The 22607-nt window shown below is 41.7% G+C and overlaps 1 protein-coding gene across 1 annotated transcript; it reads right to left on the bottom strand.

Moving 5' to 3' along the window:
* Positions 1-267: 267 nt before the first annotated feature.
* On the bottom strand, positions 268-14419 carry LOC133136611 (CMP-N-acetylneuraminate-beta-galactosamide-alpha-2,3-sialyltransferase 1-like). Its single transcript, XM_061254248.1, has 8 exons — positions 14267-14419; positions 10898-10908; positions 5801-5939; positions 4615-4805; positions 3551-3730; positions 3125-3170; positions 2846-2965; positions 268-438 (listed from the first exon to the last, which is right to left on the bottom strand). Exons 1-8 carry the CDS (start codon positions 14417-14419, stop codon positions 268-270), a joined length of 1011 nt encoding a protein of 336 aa, XP_061110232.1.
* Between the last annotated feature and the right edge of the window lie 8188 nt (positions 14420-22607).

Below are 22607 nucleotides of genomic sequence, written 5' to 3'. Positions count from 1 at the left end.
TATAGTTTTACTTGTTTATATGTCATACATAGTTTTTCTTATTTATATGTCATATATAGTTTTACTTGTTTATATGTCATACATAGTTTTTCTTATTTATATGTCATATATAGTTTTACTTGTTTATATGTCATATATAGTTTTACTTGTTTATATGTCATATCTAGTTTTACTTGTTTATATGTCATATATAGTTTTACTGGAAGCCAGTGCTGCTCTAACTTCAGCCTTTAAGGCCGTTCGGCAGTCCTGTTCATTTCACAGCCCTCATCTCCCTTCAAACAACTTCAATTTTTTTTCACAGGCAAGAAGCTTCATGACGATGGACTCATAGTCTCCAGCATGCACTCCGGTTGGCTTTGTACGTTTAAATTTGTTTTTCTCCCAGTAATGCTGCCAGGTTCCATCTTTGGATGCTCCAAATCCAAAAACATTCACCTGAGACCAAGAGGACGCAGATGGACAGTTTGATGTTAAATTGAGTAGATTTCATAGAGTCCAGTTGTTGGTAATGACTGTATTATCATCAACAATATCATTATGATTGTATATCCTACACCAGTGAGCACTTTATTATGTATTTTTAGACATATTTTTTGGACTTATTAAGTCTCCTGCTGCTGTAGCCTATCCACTTAGTGGTTTGATGCTTTGTGTGTTCAGAGACGCTCTTCTGCATACCACTGTTGCAATGTGTGGTTATATGTGTTACTGTCACCTTCCTGTCAGCTTTGACCGGTCTGGCCCTTCTCCTCTGATCTCTCTCATTAACAAGGCATTCCTGTCTGCAGAACTGCTGCCCACTGGATTTCTTTTGTTTTTTGCACCATTCTCTGCAAACTCTAAAGGCTGCTGTGCATGAGAGATACTGAAACCACCCTGTCTGTCACCAACAATCATTCCACAGTCAATCATTCTTAGATCACATTTCTGCATCATTCTGAAATTTGATCTGAAAAACAGCTGAACCACTTGACCATGTCTGCATGATTTTATGCATTTAGTTGCTGCCACATGATTGGCTGATTAAATATTTGCATTAAGAAGCTGGTGTACAGGTCTACCTAATAAAGTGCTCACTGAGTGTATGTGCATGGTGTGGAACTGGAACTTGATTTTGTGTGTGTGTTTTTAAAATAAATGAAAAGACGAGAACACAGATGCATACAAATGTCCATCATGGCATCTTATTTCCCACTACTGCACCTAAAACTTGTTAAACATGAATAAATAAATTACTGAAATGAAAAGCAAAACCAGGAGAGGAGGAAACAAAGGGAAGTTGGAGAAGCTTAGGGTTCTGAGTGAGGGGAATAGTGTTGGGAGAAGAGGCAGGTTTTTAGGGTACTGAGGGTAACAGTGTTGGGAGAAGAGGCAGGTTTATAGGGTACTGAGTGAGGGGAATCGTTTTGGGAGAAGAGGCAGGTTTTTAGGGTACTGAGGGTAACAGTGTTGGGAGAAGAGGCAGGTTTTTAGGGTACTGAGTGAGGAGAACAGTGTTGGGAGAAGAGGCAGGTTTTTAGGGTACTGAGGGTAACAGTGTTGGGAGAAGAGGCAGGTTTTTAGGGTACTGAGGGTAACAGTGTTGGGAGAAGAGGCAGGTTTTTAGGGTACTGAGGGTAACAGTGTTGGGAGAAAAGGCAGGTTTTTAGGGTACTGAGGGTAACAGTGTTGGGAGAAGAGGCAGGTTTTTAGGGTACTGAGGGTAACAGTGTTGGGAGAAGAGGCAGGTTTTTAGGGTACTGAGGGTAACAGTGTTGGGAGAAGAGGCAGGTTTTTAGGGTACTGAGGGTAACAGTGTTGGGAGAAGAGGCAGGTTTTTAGGGTACTGAGGGTAACAGTGTTGGGAGAAGAGGCAGGTTTTTAGGGTACTGAGGGTAACAGTGTTGGGAGAAGAGGCAGGTTTTTAGGGTCCTGAGGGTAACAGTGTTGGGAGAAGAGGCAGGTTTTTAGGGTACTGAGGGTAACAGCGTTGGGAGAAGAGGCAGGTTTTTAGGGTACTGAGGGTAACAGTGTTGGGAGAAGAGGCAGGTTTTTAAGGTACTGAGTGAGGGGAATAGTGTTGGGAGAAGAGGCAGGTTTTTAGGGTACTGAGTGAGGGGAATAGTGTTGGGAGAAGAGGCAGGTTTTTAGGGTACTGAGTGAGGGGAATAGTGTTGGGAGAAGAGGCAGGTTTTTAGGGTACTGAGTGAGGGTAACAGTGTTGGGAGAAGAGGCAGGTTTTTAGGGTACTGAGTGAGGGGAATAGTGTTGGGAGAAGAGGCAGGTTTTTAGGGTACTGAGTGAGGGGAATAGTGTTGGGAGAAGAGGCAGGTTTTTAGGGTACTGAGGGTAACAGTGTTGGGAGAAGAGGCAGGTTTTTAAGGTACTGAGTGAGGGAATAGAATTAGGAGAAGAGCCAGGTTTTGGGGGGCCACCAGAGTCCAGTGGGGAGGAGTGACTCAGTGAGGTAGGAGGGAGCCAAACCTTTTAGTGCTCTTTAGGGGGTGAGAAGGATTTAGTAATGAATATGTCAGGTGATGGGGAAGCAGTGCAGCTGACTGAGGGTGGGGGTGATGTGATTTCTTGGTATGTGTGAATATTCTGGCAGCAGAGTTTTGTATATATTACAGTTTATGGAGAGATTTATCCAGGAGATCACAGAAAAGGGCATTGCAGTAACGCGGACAGGGTTTGAGCGTCTTTGAGGGAAAGGGATGGGCAGTTGTGTAATGTTACAGAGATGGGAAAATGTAGTCTTCGTGATGGAGGTGATGCACTTTGCTTTTTCTTTTTTTCTTGGGTAAATTGGATAAAGCCAGTTTGTTTATTAGATAGTTTGTTAAAATGTGTAATATGTGCTTACCTCATCACATACGTGGATGGCGAACATCAAGGTTGAGAAGCCGGTGGAGGGATATTTCCCATGGCGTTCAAGCCAAACATCATAGACGTACTTTAAGAACGTGGGGTTGTATATTAACACCTGTGTTAAAATAAATCATAAAAGTCACAGAATGAGCACAAGAGACATACTACATGTGATATTTGTATATTCACACACTTGTACATACACACACACACACACACACACACACACACACAAAAGCATTTTGGAACAAAGTGCGACACAAGACTCTTTCACCTTATTCTTGTCTGCATTAATCTTGGCCATCACCGGCATCCGGGTGCTGTTGAAAACAGAGAGATGTCAATAGCCTGCTGGGTGGCACTTAGTCCAATGACGATCCACAAGATCACAGAGTCCACTAGTACCCCAGGGCAGGACACTTGGAGCATCCATGGCAGCACTGAACCAAGAGCTGATAAAGGAGCCCTTTTTCCCTTTCTTTGTGCATAGCTGTCTGTCTAGCTAATTTTAGCCCTCACCCGAACATTAAATGCAAAGCGTAATGATGAAAATGATGTTGCTTCTTTTTCATCCGAAAACAAAGTGAGTGAGCACTACAGCAGCTTCTGACAAGGGCTCCTGTTTCTCAGAGCTGCATTCAGCTTCTTAGATCAATGTTCAAACACAAATGCATTCCCAATGTAGCCCATGGCCACCTACCGTTTCACAGTGCCTGTGGTCAGAGCACTAGTGATCCACTCCAGATCCAAAGTCTTGAATGGTATCAGCAGCAGGCTCGTGTCCTTTTGCAGGTTTGTGGCACTTTCTGGGTACATGACACGATGGGTGGTTCTGTTCCCTACGTCCTTTTCATAGCCCAAAATGGGAGCTTTGTTCATTCTGCAGAGACAATATGTATCGCTTTTAGAGAACTGACTGCTATGTAAACTAGTCTTGACATTGATTTTAGACAATGCAATCATGATAGCTGCATTTTTGTGGCCCAAGTTTACCATACAACCAAGAAACATCATTATGGTTTCTGTAACGTGATGTGAGACTATACTATTGCCACAGAAAATACACTAACTGGTATTCAATTAACATTTCTATTGACTTAATAAATGCAAGCTTTGTAATTCAGGAGTTGGAAGAACACATGGTAGGACATTCTGGCTCAGCTTTTAATAGTTAATCAGGGTTAATCATATCCACTTTGCCCCCTTGTAGCTCAGTCGTTGATGTCCCAAATTATTGTTGCATTCATATTTATAGAAACAAAATACTGTGAAAAAATGAAAGCACAAAACTGCAATGCCAGATTGTTAAAGACGATTAAAAGTGAAAACAGCAGTTTAGATGTTTATCAGCCTCTTATTTGCAAAGCAGGGCAATAAAACTAGAACAGGCCATTCAGACCAGCAATGCTGACCTTATCCTACCACTAAAGTGTACCTACTGCTTAGTTTGCCTAACAGCTAAATGGTATCTAGCACCATATCAAGCCTGGTCTTGAAAACCCCCAGTATTTCTGCCTCCACTACATATCCACTTTTGGATTCTGTTTAAATCTTCCTGGATTACAATAGATTCCAAACTGTTAGCTAAACCTTCTAGTTTTGTATCATCTGCAAATTTAACTGACGTACTTTAAATGTCCCTGTCAAGGTAATTTATATGAATGAGGAAGAGCAGTGGTCCCAGCACCGATCCTTGTGGGACTCCACTTCCCACAATACCTCAGCCTGACCTGTTTTTAGGTCAGCTCAGGCTGAGTCTGTCACCTTATGATGAAGTCATTGGAGTCAATGAGGGCTCCGTAATCAGATCCCTTGAGGTTCCCAGAATTCCCTACTACAGCGCAAGTCCTGCAGCGATTGGGCCCTGAGTCGTTATAATGTCCCTCCCCAGGGACGACCTGGAATAGTTTCTGCACCACAGCACTGTAGTTGGCATTTTGCTTAGTCTGTAGCCTCTGGGGACACAATAAAGACACACAAGAGTGACTCTCAGCTGCTCAAGAGTCAATCAACAAGAGCAACGGTAGCTATGGGAGCAGAATAAAGCCTTTCTTAGGCAGATGGCAGGTTATGCTGTATTTACATGGTTTTTCTCCAATTACATTTGTCAACAGACCAAAACCAAAACACACACACCCACACACACACACATACACAGTTCAGTCAGAAGACTCATAATAAATGACTCCCTGTTGTAAGCCAGCCAAAACAGGGAGTGACTACCCCCCCCACCCATGGGGGTCTTTAGAAGCTCACAGTTGGATGCTGGGGTGGTGGTGGGAGAGCAACAAACTTCTGAAGACACGATTGCAATGCAAATGCAGTAACAAGCATGTAATACAAGCAACAGCAGCAGTGAAACAACAGCATGCCAAAAAGAGCAATGCAGCAGAATGAGCCAGGCAGCGCTATGGCTTTAGCATGCAGAAAGAGCCAGGCAGCGCTATGGCTTTAGCATGCAGAAAGAGCCAGGCAGCGCTATGGCTTTAGCATGCAGAATGAGCCAGGCAGCGCTATGGCTTTAGCATGCAGAATGAGCCAGACAGTGCTATGGCTTTAGCATGCAGAAAGAGCCAGGCAGCGCTATGGCTTTAGCATGCAGAAAGAGCCAGGCAGCGCTATGGCTTTAGCATGCAGAATGAGCCAGGCAGTGCTATGGCTTTAGCGTGCAGAATGAGGCAGGCAGCGCTATGGCTTTAGCATGCAGAATGAGCCAGGCAGCGCTATGGCCTTAGCATGCAGAATGAGCCAGGCAGTGCTATGGCTTTAGCGTGCAGAATGAGCCAGGCAGCGCTATGGCTTTAGCATGCAGAATGAGCCAGGCAGTGCTATGGCTTTAGCGTGCAGAATGAGCCAGGCAGTGCTATGGCGTTAGCGTGCAGAATGAGCCAGCAGGTCAGCTTTTGGATGATTTCCAGCATCATAGGTACTTTTTTGTGTGCGTGCTTACCTGCCACCATTTAAAGGTGTCGTCAGACAGCATGGCGTTCTTCTGTGACAAGAGTGGCGATATGGACGTGTTAAAGCGCTTCCTGAACCAGGGGTCTTCATCCTCAACAGAGATGCACTGGCGACAGGCACACAGTGCCCTGGAAACAGGTTTGTCGGACCACCGAGAGACAAGTTGTGATAAGTATGATGACGTATTGCTGGAGCTAAATAAAACTATGGTAGTAGCACAGAAGCAGAACAGCACAATCAAAAGCTTTCTTCTCGGATTCTTGAGGTCCACCATTTTGTAAATGATATGTGTTTACAGACTGGAAAGTTGCAAAAAGGAGGGAGAGCTTCCTCAATGGAGGGTTTGACTTCAGACGAGGGTTTGAAAGGATTGTATCAGAAACAAAGTGCATGACCTATTCAGGCAGGGAATGTTATCCTTTCAGAACAGTTCTCAGATGCACTCAAAAGCTAGATGCATGCAGTTTACACTTTGGGGGTTTTCTGCATGGTAAACTGCAAGTACGAGAGGTACTGACAGTCGTAGATTAGTAAGTAACTGACGTCTGAATAGGAGGGAAAATGTGACGGTTTGAAGTGCAAGCTTGTGCTTCCTGTTAGAGGGAGGGGTCCTGCTTTCTTCTTTTTGACTGAATGAGGTGGTAAAGAGATGGTGAAGCTGCTCTCTGCTGGAAATCACCCACCTAGAAAGAAAACAAAGGAGGACTGATTACACTCAACATATCTATGGTACATATCAGTAATGGGCCTGGAGCATTTCCCAACAGAGGGGATTGCTCTCCGTAGAATCCATTGGAACACATAAACAACTTAAATATTACCAGATTATTCAAAAAACTAAAATCCAACCTGAGACTGCTACACTTACACAAAATCTAATGTTTCTGCTTAAAAATCTGTCAAATGAACATGTACATGTAAGCTATTGTAAGTATTCACTGTTCTGCATGTAAATGAGAGGCTTAGCACAATAGACACATAGACAGCAAGGTTTATTTTGAGGGGACATAGTGCATTGAAGGTGAGTATAACAGTAGTAATTATCGATAAGTTTGGTTAATGTACTATCAATATTAATTTGTTCTGTATAAATTTATATCAATACATGTAGTCTGGTGCCACCAGGCACACACAAATAAAAAAATTAGTGTACTGTATAATACTGTGATCATATCGCGTACAGTTTATGTATATTACAAAACCAAATGTAGATACTTTGTATCTTATATTATTTGGTGTACCCCAAATATTACTTTGTCATAAAAGATGCCTTGGGTCCATACAATGCCCATACTACTTCTGATAAACTACCTACAAGGAGATAAAATAATAGGTAGATATTGCACATGATTATAGTTACATATTGCACATGATTATAAGTTGATATTGCAGTGATTAGAGGTAGATATTGTACATGATTATAAGTAGACATTGCACATGGTTATAGTTAGATATTACACGTGATTATAGGTAGATACTGCACATGATGAGTCGCGGTGGCGCAACAGGCTAAGACGCAGCAGACTTGCGGTTGCAGTTTGCTGCAGTTGCACACCGGGGTTCGATTCTCGGTCCTGCCAAAAGTTTGGCCGGCTCACGTGGGGCAGCAATAATTGGCTCGCTGCTCCAGAGGGAGGGACTTGGCAGGGTTATTAGATCGCCGCACAATAAGCACCTCGGGCGCCTCGGAATCACGGCAACGGGCACGAGACGAGACGGCTTGAAGAAGGCGTGTCGCTCTCATTCGGGCCGCCCAGGGATGGGGTACGGGCGGTACATCTAATACGACTACCTCCAATTGAATCAGACGAGGTACAATTGGCTACCAAATTGGGAGAAAAAGGGAAAAATCAGGAAAAATTTAAATAAAAAATAAAAAAAAGATATTGCACATGATTATAGGTTGGTATTGCAGTGACTATAGGGAGATATTGCACATGATAATGAGTTGAGATTGCACTCTTTAGGTTCAATCTCCCACACCAGGCAGGTTAGAGGTTCCTCATTTTATGAGAGTTCTACAGTCCCCTCCAAAAATATTTGAATAGCAATTTCTTTGTTTTTGCTATACACTGAAGACAATTGAGTTTGAGGTCAAAAGATGTAGATGAGATGACAGATCTGAAATTCAGCCTTTATTTCCTGGTATTTTTGTCTAGATTTGTTAAACAACTAAGAGCATCACCTTTTATATCAGACCACCCATTTGTGTTAGAAATGATAAACCAACATCAAGACCAGAGAGCTGTCTTTGGGAGAAAAGCAAGCCATTTTGAAGCTTAGAAAAGAGGGGAAATCCATTGCACAAGCATTGAGGATAGCTTGTACAACAACTTGGAATGACCTGAAAAAGAAAGAAACCACTGGTGTACTGAGTGTTGGTGCGTTTTGCTTGTTGTTGCGCTTTTATTGAAAACATCAGCTAATCAGAGAAAATAGTGAATTACACCCACCAGTAATGGTGCTTCTGGCAAATCGACCCTGATTGAAAAGATATTAAAATAATGTAAATAAAACATGACATGCCAAAGAAGGCGTATTGCTAGGTGGCGTAGCCACAAACCATATCACAAACCATGTATAAAAATTATATATACAGTTGGATAATTTAGTTTGTAAGTTTTTTAATGATATTAATGATGTTAGAGTGAAATTTATTTACACACACTCAAATTTCAGCCATGTTATATTATTTTTCATTAATGAACTTAATTACCATACACCTGAAGATAATTTGGGACAGCCTGAAAATAAAAAGATTTAAAGAAGGAAAAAATTATATTCAAAATGTTTTACTTTATTTTGTTGCAGTATTATCTTATACTTGATAATCAGTATCATGCATGACATTTGTATCATCTTAACAAATAAGGCCCAAATGCTACACTGTGTCCCTGTACCCTGTCTCCTGCCTACTTCCTGGGTGACCATCGCCACGCCCACGTCAATGAGTGAGTCGCAGAATAAATGTCATGTGACCACGAGCAATTTATATACACGGTATTTGAGGTGAAAATGCTGAATGACAATGATTAGCTAGTCAAGGCGAAAAACTCAAAATACTTAATGCGCCCCAAATTCTGAATCTGAATTCACCCTAATGTAGTGAATAGTAAACCAAGAAATAAACGTAATTTGTGATGAACGAGTAGGCTACATTCAGTCTATCGACTAAAAGCGGTAATAGCATTCTTCTAAACCAGTGTTTTTTGTATAGAAAGGTGTAGGGTGTGTTGTAGATATTTACTCCATAAAAATATGTTCTTTTACTTATTAGACAAAATAAGCCACGGCCATGCTTAAAATTTTTATTTATTTTTTTTAAAAGAAGGAAAATGACAAATTGAACGCCATATCTGGGTTAAGGGAGCTGCATCTTCACTGGGCATTGTAAGATGGAAATGAGGGTTTTTAAGAACAGGCTGCATAGACCTATGTTTGTTAATGGATTTGCGGCAAGATCCTGCAGTGCATAGCCTTATACGCGATTACGCGGATATATTGCAAAATACGACGTCTGCTGTCCAAATTCACTCTTTATTTAGTAAACTAAACTAAAGGTGCATCTCAAAAAATTTGTATATGGTGGAAAAGTTTCTTTTTTTCTGTCATTTGTTTCAAAAAGTTAAACTTTCTTATATTCTAGATTCATTACACATAAAGTGAAATATTTCAAGCCTTTTTTTGTTTTAATCTTGACGATTACGTCTTACAGCTCCAGTATCTGAAAATATTACAATATTACATGAGACCAGTCAAAAAAAAGATTTATAATACAGAAATGTCGATCTTCTGAAAAGTATGTTCATTTATGCTCTCAATACATGGTCGGGCAATCATGGGGAAAACTGCTGACGTGACAGTTGCCCAGTGGACACTCATTGACACCCTCCACAAGGAGGGTAAGCCATAGAAGGTCGTTGCTGAAAGGGCTGGCTGTTCGCAGAGTGTTGTATCAACGCATATTCATGGAAAGTTGACTGGAAGTTGCTTGAAGTCCAGTGTGTCCAAGTTTCCACAGTCAGTGATGATTTGGGGTGCCATGTCATCTGCTGGTGTTGGTCCACTGTGTTTTATCAAGTCCAGAGTCAACACAGCAGATTACCAGGAGATTTTAGAGCACTTCATGCTTCCGTCTGCTGACAAGCTTTATGGAGATGCTGATTTCCTTTTCCAGCAGGACTTGGCATCTGCCCACAGTGCCAAATCTACTAGTAACTGGTTTGCTGACCATGGTATTACTGTGCTTGATTGACCTGAACCACATAGATAATCATCGAGATTCAAAATAATAAATAATTGAAATATTTCACTTTATGTGTAATGAATCTAGAATATGTGAAAGTTTCAATTAAATAACAGAAAAAAGTAACTTTTCCACGGTATTCTAATTTTTTTTAGATAAACCTGTGTAGCGTATTAAATTGATATTCACAAAGTAGGGATTAGTAATAAGTGAATAGTGAGCCATTTCAGATACAGCCAATGGGTGCGTCCCATTATTCTGAAAATGCATACTTCACTCCACTTTGTCCCAAACGTTACGGTGCCCTGAGATGGAAGGGCTACGTATAAACACCGCTATAATTTCTACATGGGAACCCAAAGTGTATACAAAATACCCTTTAATAAAATCTGAAAATTTGCACTTTAATCACATGTTAATTGTGTGATTTCAAATCTAAAATTGTAGCAAATCAGAGGCAAAGAAATACATTCCGAGCCTTGAGAGATATAACCCATCACATTACATTACATTACATTACATTACAAGGCATTTAGCAGACGCTCTTATCCAGAGCGACGTACAACGAAGAGCAAATCAAACACAAGTATGAGTGCTAAGAGGACCTGAGAGCCCAGTACAGTTCCGAGTCTTAGTGTGTTTACAGATACAATCGGAACCCTTGAAGAATAACCCGATGTACAAGGAGGGGTTTGGAGAGACGCTATTAAACGACTAATCCTGTTATATCGGCCTCCTCCTCGTTCTCCTTATATAAAATAGTGTCAGAAGTAAAACTAAAAAAGAAATACTACAACAAAGTTAATCAAACCAGCGCCACCATTCATGTGAATAACTTACCTTGATGTCCGCTGCGGGAAAGGTGAAGTTACATTTCCACTGAAAAAACAAAAGCATTTATGCACCTACACTACAGGTGCGTCCCAATAGACGGAAAGTGTATAGGCATACAGCACTCCTTTGCGCCACATTATTTCGCAGAAGTGGAGGAGTGGCCCTGGGGGAGTGGAGTAAAGGATGGTGGAGTGAAAGATTGTGGGACGCAGTCTAGCACTGAATGGAGGCGAGTCGCGCACATTAAACTATGAGAAGTTAACGAGCACACCTGCGGACGATGGCGTATGACAGGTGAACACAGCGATGCAGCTTACGCCGGCCGGCAAACGCAAATGATCGGCCGAAATGGATAAGCCGTTTATAAACGGTATAGAATTGCGTCAGGACTTTCAATATTTAGAAGAGGTGAATTTGTCCCCCCAAAACATAATGAATGATAACCTCCTCCCCAGTACAGGTATAAATAACAGCACAGAGGGTCTAAACGCTTAGATATCTTTCTTGCCTATTTTACAATTATTTCATACACCCGCAGTTGCGATATGTCTACCGTTGCGGAAGCATGATAGTGTCATGAATCAAGTGTAAATAGCTATCACGCTTGTTTTACCTTCAGTGTTTCTGAATGAGAGTATATGCGGATGAAACGCTAACGTTATCTAGTTTATAACTTGTGCCTGAAGTTATCTGAGGTGCGTTCAGCAAACAGGCGAACGTTTGCAAACAATTAAAGTTTTTTCCGTTAGCATTCTGTTCGCTGTGTTTGCAAACGGTCTGAAAGATATGCGGCGAACAATGAGGAAGCTGGACTGAGGTAAATGTGAAGATAAATTGATGCAGAAGAGGAGTAAATTGGTTCATAAAAATTCACCAGAATGCAGGAAATTAAGTGAGAGATGCTCAAAATTTCCTGGGGGAGAACACCCAATGTTGAAATGAAACCTATGCCCTTGAGTACTAATATACTATATTAACACACTTACTGTCTGTCTAACTAATAAACTAACAGTCACTTATTTTGGGTATTTAGATTTATACACTTACTATAACTTACAAACAATTATCTCCCATTTCTAGTCTGCTCTGTAACTCCGCCTCTCTGTTCTATCACTATGTAATGTCCACGTCCTAATCCGGAGCCGAATGTCTTTCATGTGGGTTCGTTTCCTCTTTGTTATTATATCAGTACCCTATTATGTTCTCCGCATGTTGTCCATTTGTTTAGCCCACCTCACTCCCGTGCCCCGCCTAGTTTGGTCTGGTCTTGGTATTTAAACACCTGTCTCTGCATTGTTCTTTGTCTGAACGTTGATCAATATCGGGTTGCCAATTCATAGTAAGCCTGTATATTTGAGATTCAAGAACGACACGAGTTTGCCTCATCCTTCTGTTTTTTTTTTTGCTTGTTTGATTATTTGATTATTCGTTTTGGCCCTTTTTGTACTCCAGCTTGTGACTCTCAGATTGTAGGCCCCTGCTTTGTTTTTTGACCATTATTTTGAATCTCGATTCTGGCATTGTTTGAACTCTGTTTACCTGGCTTGATTCTGGGATTGTTTGAACTCTGTTTACCTGGCTTGATCCTGGACTGATTAAAGAACAACATTTTTGCATACTCCCTGGTCTGTGTCTGGGTCCTCTGAACGGTACCTCACACATAAAATTGAAGAAAACCAAAACGTAGTCGTGGTCACAGGCAGAAGGTCGATAACAGTAAGGCAGTCCAAACAGGCAGATAAACAGAAACAAAATCTGGGATGTGAGATATAGCTCAAGTCTGGAGACATGGAACACTGGATGGAGTCAGGCCCTATGCCTGGAAGGTGGGGGGTGTGATGGGAGACGGAGTCAGGCATTGAGAAGGTGGGGGGTGTGATGGGAGATGGAGTCAGGCATTGAGAAGGTGGGGGGTGTGATGGGAGATGGAGTCAGGCATTGAGAAGGTGGGGGGTGTGATGGGAGATGGAGTCAGGCATTGAGAAGGTGGGGGGTGTGATGGGAGATGGAGTCAGGCATTGAGAAGGTGGGGGGTGTGATGGGAGATGGAGTCAGGCATTGAGAAGGTGGGGGGTGTGATGGGAGATGGAGTCAGGCATTGAGAAGGTGGGGGGTGTGATGGGAGATGGAGTCAGGCATTGAGAAGGTGGGGGGTGTGATGGGAGATGGAGTCAGGCATTGAGAAGGTGGGGGGTGTGATGGGAGATGGAGTCAGGCATTGAGAAGGTGGGGGGTGTGATGGGAGATGGAGTCAGGCATTGAGAAGGTGGGGGGTGTGATGGGAGATGGAGTCAGGCATTGAGAAGTTGGGGGGTGTGATGGGAGATGGAGTCAGGCATTGAGAAGGTGGGGGGTGTGATGGGAGATGGAGTCAGGCATTGAGAAGGTGGGGGGTGTGATGGGAGATGGAGTCAGGCATTGAGAAGGTGGGGGGTGTGATGGGAGATGGAGTCAGGCATTGAGAAGGTGGGGGGTGTGATGGGAGATGGAGTCAGGCATTGAGAAGGTGGGGGGTGTGATGGGAGATGGAGTCAGGCATTGAGAAGGTGGGGGGTGTGATGGGAGATGGAGTCAGGCATTGAGAAGGTGGGGGGTGTGATGGGAGATGGAGTCAGGCATTGAGAAGGTGGGGGGTGTGATGGGAGATGGAGTCAGGCATTGAGAAGGTGGGGGGTGTGATGGGAGATGGAGTCAGGCATTGAGAAGGTGGGGGGTGTGATGGGAGATGGAGTCAGGCATTGAGAAGGTGGGGGGTGTGATGGGAGATGGAGTCAGGTATTGAGAAGGTGGGGGGTGTGATGGGAGATGGAGTCAGGCATTGAGAAGGTGGGGGGTGTGATGGGAGATGGAGTCAGGCATTGAGAAGGTGGGGGGTGTGATGGGAGATGGAGTCAGGCATTGAGAAGGTGGGGGGTGTGATGGGAGATGGAGTCAGGCATTGAGAAGGTGGGGGGTGTGATGGGAGATGGAGTCAGGTATTGAGAAGGTGGGGGGTGTGATGGGAGATGGAGTCAGGCATTGAGAAGGTGGGGGGTGTGATGGGAGATGGAGTCAGGCATTGAGAAGGTGGGGGGTGTGATGGGAGATGGAGTCAGGTATTGAGAAGGTGGGGGGTGTGATGGGAGATGGAGTCAGGCATTGAGAAGGTGGGGGGTGTGATGGGAGATGGAGTCAGGCATTGAGAAGGTGGGGGGTGTGATGGGAGATGGAGTCAGGCATTGAGAAGGTGGGGGGTGTGATGGGAGATGGAGTCAGGCATTGAGAAGGTGGGGGGTGTGATGGGAGATGGAGTCAGGCATTGAGAAGGTGGGGGGTGTGATGGGAGATGGAGTCAGGACATGGCGGCCCCGAGGAGCAATGATGTGCATCCTCCACCCAGGGGAGCGAGGCCTCCCAGGAGGGCAGGGATTTCTCCACCAGGCAGTGCAGTGTCTTTGCCGACTCCTGGCTCGTCCGCTCAGTCTGGCCGGCGGTCTGGGGGTGAAAGCTAGACAGCAGCTGGGTCTTGGCCTCCAGAGCGGACAGCATGACCTCTAAAAGCGACTGGAGAACTGAGGGCCACGGCCCCTGGTCACCTCCAGGGGCAGGCCGTGCAGACGGAAGGCGTGGAGGAACAGGAGCTCCGCTGTCTCTTTCCAGGAGGGTAGTTTGGGAACAGCAAACGAAGTGAACAAACTTCAAAAACTGGTCCACCATGATGAGGACCACGGACGCCTTGGTTTTGCCACAATGGCTTTTTATGTTTCGTTTTGGTCGAAGCTTTCTCTGTCAGAGAAACTTTTCTGGGCCTGAAAAACTCAAATTAGTGTTTCCCCAAAACTTTTTCCCTCCATCTTGCGACCACAAACTTGCCAACTATTAATGGATGGGGAAATAATTCAGTACATCTTGTTTCAAAATGCATACAATAAAGGTATATTTTAATGACAATCAAAATGGCAGAGATGCAGGTTGCTTAGCTTTGCAGTGGCATAGCTTTGTCAGATAGGCAAATGAGGGATTGTAACAGACATTTAAACCAGGAGTGCCCAAATCTTTGCACCCCACTGTAAAAATACTTGGAAATAAAAACTGAAATTCGGATACGAATCTCATGTACAGCTTCTGACCTCAAACCCAATTGTCTTCAGTGTATAATTGGGCTTGCTGTTCCAATCATTTTGGAGGGGACTGCATAAACACAACAAAACCAATTTAAAATAAATTGTTACATTTGTGGTGTTAAACATGTCAAATATGTCAAATATGTCACGGTAGAGAATACTGGCTGTTGACAGTACGGCATGAAGCATTAAAAAGTTGTGGGGTTAGGGTCTGTGAATGTGGATTAATCTTTCAGTCTAGAAACCCCACCCCTCATCTCTTGGTGAAGTTTTCAAACGCCACTCACACACAAGAACGAGTTGCCAGAATGAAAACAACCCCATTATTCTTGCAGAAATGCAACTACGGTATGCAACTATAAAAAAAAGTTTTTAAACCTCTTAAAAGCTTTCTATGAACTAGCCAGTTAAATTGCTTGTAATCACGCATGCACGCCATGACGTCACTTTCACGCTGACGTCTTTGGTTTTTTTTGAAGGTGCTGCTGCGCCGATGTTATTAATCTTGCAGAATGTAAAGTTGATTCATTTTGTAATGATGCTGATGAAACAATATCTGTATTTTGGGAAGGTATATATTGCCATGTTTTCTGGAATGATACAAAGACACTTACAGATGGTACAATCGATTGTTTTTTTTAATTTGTGCTACTGTGTTTTCAAAAAATGAGAAGGTAAACATAAACCATAAAATGTCTGTTATCAACCTTCTCTTAATTTGAGCAAAATCTCATATCCATTCCAGCGAATATGCTAATCAGAAACCACATTTTGTAGTATTTCAGGCCTTATTAAATCACACTCGCTTTATATAATGTGTAAAGCATAGCCCCAGTTCTAAAGCCATTGAGACTGCGTGTAATGGCTATTTTCTAGCCATCCATTAAATTACATCAATCAACCTGTAATATGCTTATATCCTGTGATATTATATATATCTTTGTTGAGTTCAATAAAAAAGTGTTTTTATTTACAGATATTATTTTCCCAGAATCTTGCAATATATTTGGAGGCCCCACAAACTAAAACTGTCTACTCTCTGTTCCGAATTCCGAATTCAGACTTTATTGCTCAGGAAGCGTAATTGTTCAACACATGAACACGTTTTAGTTTACGGTAACATAATTCCCAAAATTAACGAGACACTCACATATATAATTATGTGCTTCAGCACTTAGCCAATTTACAATAAAAAGTTCGTTCGCCAACCCGGACGGAACAATATTCTCAGTGTTGTATAGCGCATTATCAATGTTTCTGCATGTTCACACTTCAGATTACATTCTTTGTTAAATTGCCCTTGTGTGGCATTCAACACACAAACATTAATTTGAAGGGAAGAACATTTTACATTTACATTTTAGTCATTTGGCAGACAATCAGCCACAGAGTTTGGTCTATATTCTGGTGAACTATATTCGAGTCTCATCCTAAAACATAGACGTTCAACAAGATCTCCTTTTCTTTTTATTATTATTTCATTCATTTTTTAATTACAAACATTTATGTTCTTGAATTTCTTCTTTTCTTTTCTTTTTTTCAGTTTTAAGTAAGCTCTTGAAGTGGCCGCCTTAATTAACTGATTACGTCAGTTTTTACTTCAGGATAATGCTAATCAAGCTAATAGCAATTTCCGTTACATTGTTGGAAATAACTAGACACATTTATTATAACGGAACAATATGCATGTCCATACAGGATACGAATAGTCACTGCATCCTCGTCTGTGATATTAATTGATATAGACCACAGCTCCGTGAAGTTGGCAACAATTAGACTTCCTGTACAGAAGTTCCGGTTTCAACTTCCTGTGATTTTCCGTCAAAATAAGAGCTGCTGAGTAACGTTAAATAATCAGAACATAGTTACCGCGTTTGCTGCGCTTCCTCACATAATTACCATTGTTTAAATTAATTGCTGATAGAACTTATAAAAGTCAGCAAGCAACAAGCTTGCTATTTGACTAGTTACTATATTGTAGGCCAAGCATACAGTTCAATAACTGCTCATTTGCATACCTGCTTACTGTTTGAAAAAAATGTTGCCAAATATGAAGGGGCATACATTAAATCTATGTATAATATATATAAAATTATACATTTATTATCTAAAATCATGTTCCGAGCAATTGTTGCTGTGTTTCTAGTGTGGGGTGGCCATACGCTATTGACTGTCAATTCACAAGCAGCTCATTTGCATAGCTGATAACTCAAAAACTATGAATTGTTTCCAAATGAAAGGGGGTATACATTTGTTAGCTGGACCCATATCTTTAATATTCTATAGTCCTTTCTGTGAAATCCTGTTCCGAGCAATTGTTGCTGTGTTTCTAGTGTGAGGTGGCCATACGTTGCTAGTGACTGTCAGTTGCCACCCAACTCATTTGCGTAGCTGATAACTCAAAAACTATAAATTGTTTCAAAATGAAAGGGGGTATACATTTGTTAGCTGGACCCTTATCTTTAATATTCTACAGTCCTGTCTGTGAAATCCTATTCCGAGCAATTGTTGCTGTGTTTCTAGTGTGGGGTGGCCATACGTTGCTATTGACTGTCAGTTGCCACCCAACTCATTTGCATAGCTGATAACTCAAAAACTATGAATTGTTTCAAAATGAAAGGGGGTATACATTTGTTAGTTGGACCCATATCTTTAATATTAAACAGTCCTTTCTGTGAAATCCTGTTCACAGCAATTGTTGCTGTGTGTCAGGTGCAGGGTGGGCATTCATTGCTATAGACTGTCAATTCACAAGCTGCTCATTATAGACCTATATACCCAGGGATAAACCCAAACCATGCAACTTTACAAAGAAATTAAAGTCAAATCAACTTTATTTGTGTTGCACATTTCACGCTATATTTGTCAGTACATGCTTTAGAGCAGTGCTTCTCAACCAGGAATTTATTAATTGATTTATTTAATTTAGGGCATTTTTGGTGGTATGATTGGTTCAGTTATTAAATTAGTTGTTTCAGTTTCTGGTTACAACAAAAACCTTCCGGCAAGACTAGAGTTGAGAAACACAGCTTTAGCGCAAGCCCCAGCCTTTCCCCCCACAAAAGCAAGCCTAGGGCAACAGTGGCAAGGAAAAACTTCCAAGGTGGAGAAGGAAGAAACCTTGGGAGGAACCAGACTTAAGTGGGGGGTCCATTCTCCGCTGGCTGGCTTACGGGTGACAATGATGGTCAGATAAAACAATTAACAATGAATTATGAACAATTTGTTCATGTGATGGGTTTTGAATGTGTGTGAGATTGGCAGGGTGCAGATGAAGGAGGTGGCGGTCCTGGGGCAGTATGTGGGGGGTGTCTCAGCGCTGCAGTATGATTGTGATGAAGACAAGGGGGAAAAAAATGACAATATGGCAGTGGGAAGTAAGTAGGGACACAAATGGGACTTGGAAACAAACCGAGGCCTTAATTGTAAGGAGGATTTACTGTTGGGCTAATTCTAATGAGTATTTAATTTTAAGTTAAGTCATCCAGGACAACCTTTCGCATTTTACTTGGACTGCAATTTAACTGATTACTATCAAGTATTATACTTTTTGAAAACACAAACGTAAAGTCCACAGCTGCTCCCATCTAACTGACCTGGAAAGGAAGGACATTGGTGAGCATATTCAAAAACAAAATTTACTGGATGTAGTTTTCCTGTAATGCCAAAATACTGTAAAGATAAATACAGTGAGAGACGGTCAAGAACTGCTAATAAAGATGAGTTGTGGTGCTTCAGTGAGTCCATTAATACTGCTTTCAAAAATATTTTTCCCTCTAATATCCTGCAATGTTCCATTGTACTATGAATCATGGTCCAATGTAACAAATCTAAATTCACTGGAACAAGGACAAATTTAAATCTCCACCAATTTCTTTTTAAATTTGGTAAATTTGGCAAGACCTCAATTGTCTTGCAGTACAAACTATACAGTTCCTGGCTAACAAATGTAGAGGGGACTGCAAGTTTTATGTTTTCGGGTACTGTTCTGATTAAAAATGACAGGTATGTGTTTATAATGGAATCATTTAGCCAATTGTTTCCAGGATTTCACAGAAAAGACTGTAGAATATTAAAGATATGGGTATATAGAGTAAATGTATACCCCCTTTCATTTGGAAACTATTTCTAGTTTTTGAGTTATGAGCTATGCAAATGAGCTGGGTGGCAACTGACAGTCAATAGCAACGTATGGCCACAACACACTAGAAAAACAGCAACAATTGCTCGGAACAGGATTTTGCAGAAAGGTCTGTAGAATATTAAAGATATGGGTCCAGCTAACAAATGTATACCCCTTTCATTTTGAAATAATTTATAGTTTTTGAGTTATCAGCTATGCAAATGAGCTGGGTGGCAACTGACAGTCAATAGCAACGTATGGCCACCTCACACTAGAAACACAGCAACAATTGCTCGGAACAGGATTTTGCAGAAAGGACTGTAGAATATTAAAGATATGGGTCCAACTAACAAATGTATACCCCCTTTCATTTTGAAACAATTTATAGTTTTTGAGTTATGAGCTATGAAAATGAGCTGGGTGGCAATTGACAGTCTATGGCAACGTATGGCCTCCCCACACTAGAAACACAGCAACAATTGCTCGGAACAGGATTTTGCAGAAAGGACTGTAGAATATTAAAGATATGGGTCCAGCTAACAAATGTATACCCCCTTTCATTTGGAAACTATTTATAGTTTTTGAGTTATCAGCTATGCAAATGAGCTGGGTGGCAACTGACAGTCAATAGCAACGTATGGCCACCCCACACTAGAAACACAGCAACAATTGCTTGGAACAGGATTTTGCAGAAAGGACTGTTTCATTTTAAAGATATGGGTCCAGCTAACAAATGTATACCCCCTTTCATTTAGAAACAATTCATAGTTTTTGAGTTATGAGCTATGCAAATGAGTTGGGTGGCAACTGACAGTCTATGGCAATGCATGCCCATACCACACCTGACAGACAGCAACAACAGGTGGCAAACTGTTTTTATTGAAATTTGTGCACAATTTTATATTCTCTGCAAATACATCACAATCATATCCAACTGTATTAATTTAACAATTAAAATTGACAAAATTACAGTTCATAAATAATTTTATTCACCGAACTTTTATTTTGATAAATGCGAACCGGATGTCTCCAATTGTGGCCAGCAACATTTGCCAACTGCACGCAGCTATAGACCACTTACTTCCGATCTTAGGCTCCCCGTGCTTGAGAAACTGATATCCTTTGGAGTCATTCTGTAGTCAAACCTATATTTCCATCTTTATTAACCCAAAGGAAAGAAACCACAGTAAAAGCGTATGCCGTTCATAATGGTCGATGATAACTGTGGAGAGGCACCAAAGCGTGCTCTATTTAAAGTAGTGCCATAGTAGCGGTGGCCGTGTATGGGTAAATAGTATCGACTGTAGATCGGGTAAAAGATTATCGGATTCTTTAATACCTTTTTGAGGTAACGCGCCATCGCCCGAAAAAACCTAGGCTGCAATGGCATTACTTACACCTGAGCGCCTTACACCTGAGCTACCGGCATTTGACAGACGCCTGATAAAATAAATGGATATTTGAATTACAATCAAAATGGTAGATATGCAGGTTGCTTCACAGGTGTAAAAAGTATAATACCATACAGAATCTGGGCAACATGCAAATACATACAGACAGAGAATGGCATAGCTTTGTCAGATAGGCAAATGAAGGGGGCTGGTAGATGAAATGAAGGTTTAAGGTTGTTACGTTCCACGTATGTATGTCTGTCTGTTTCCCCCCCCCTTAAACTCTACAGATGAAGCCATCAACCATTTCCATTCGCTGTCCCTGCTGTCCATCATCATTGCCCTGGTCCCGCCTCCACCAATCACATCCCTCTGCTTATATAAACTGTGTTGGCTGCCCTATAGGGGGCGATGCTTAACTTGCCTATTCATTCCCTTCATAACCCTGTTGTGTGCATGCGTGTTCCTCCGTTCTCCTTCTCCTGTGAATGTGGTTGTCCGTGTGTAGGCCCTGGGGCAGGTAAGACAGAGGCCTCTATACACTGTTGCTGCACGTAGGGTGAACCCTTGTTTAGACACCTTAGGAAAGGGGTGATTGCCACCTATGTACTTTTGATTATAGAGTAGAGATATTATTTTGTTACAGTTAGTATGTATTTTGTTTTTAGCTCTTTGGTTTTGTTCATTTAATTGATTTGGCAACACCCAGGTCCCTTGGCCTCGTACCCGATGTGTCTTTGTCTTGTTTGAAAACTGTAAATAGCACCGCCACTGTACATTTTTGTAAATACACCTATTGCACCTCAAACCTGGTTTGTTCGATCATTTTCACTCCTCAAATACATCCTCCCGGTCATTTTTATTTAATTATAATTTTGTTGCGTACTCCCTCCTACCCCTGGACGCCTGAGAACGTAACAAAGGTTTCAAGGTGCGATGTCATTAAAATGACTTCACTCTTGTCTTACAAAGCCAGTGACACTCTCATGCATGTGTCACCATGGCAGCAGGTGCATACCTCTTCTTGAATCATGTCCTGGGTTAGCATATCAATCCTGCATAATCGTACATTACTTTTCCTGCATTTCAACCAAAAATGCTGGCTTCCTGTGTATCCTATTGAAGAGAGTGAGCATACAGTAGATTTGTCTGGTAGAGAATGGTGTATTCACCTAGTCCAAGAAAATTAATAGATACCAAGTCGGGACCAATTTTATCCTCAGTATATAGCCAAAGATATATGGATAAATATTAATAAATGAAAAATAATATGGTTTTTCTATATTCAGTGGAAACTGAACAGGGGGGAGAAAAAGGGAAGAATCAATATGACCCTCCATATTGTTTCCTTTAACCTGCAGGTAGAGACAGAGCACCAATGTATCTCAGCAGGTCCAGCAAACATAATCTATGTGGTTAATTTAACTGAGCTTGTTTCCTTCATGTTGCCAGAATGTCCAGACATCCCTTCTTAAGCACATGAAAAGCAAAGGTTTTGATTGTCACTTATGAAAGAATATCAGACATAACTACATAATTTAGTCACTGTAGATTTCTCCCTATCTGGAGATGGCAAATCAGCTAATTCAGAAACTTTGTAGACCAGGAACCATAGAACCTTCTGATCCTCAGGTGCGTGAGATTAGGCAGAGTCTAAACCCTCAGAGCAGAATATCTGTGTGATTAGGCTGAGTATAAACCCTCAGAGCAGAAAACCTGTGTGATTAGGCTGAGACTAAACCCTCAGAATACCTGTGTAATTAGGCTGAGTCTAAACCCTCAGAGCAGAATACCTGTGTGAGATTAGGCTGAGTCTAAACCCTCAGAGCAGAATACCTGTGTGAGATTAGGCTGAGTCTAAACCCTCAGAATATCTGTGTGTGATTAGGCTGAGACTAAACCCTCAGAATACCTGTGTAATTAGGCTGAGTCTAAACCCTCAGAGCAGAATACCTGTGTGAGATTAGGCTGAGTCTAAACCCTCAGAATATCTGTGTGTGATTAGGTTGAGTCTAAACCCTCAGAGCAGAATACCCTCTGAGCAGCTGTTCTTATTTTAAACAATCTTCAAATAAAATAAATTATTTATTAAATAAAAA

This window comes from Conger conger, chromosome 9, assembly GCF_963514075.1.
Source record: "Conger conger chromosome 9, fConCon1.1, whole genome shotgun sequence".
Classification (NCBI taxonomy): domain Eukaryota; kingdom Metazoa; phylum Chordata; class Actinopteri; order Anguilliformes; family Congridae; genus Conger; species Conger conger.
Note: the sequence above shows the minus strand (reverse complement) of the source record. Positions and strands in the feature narration are given on the sequence as shown.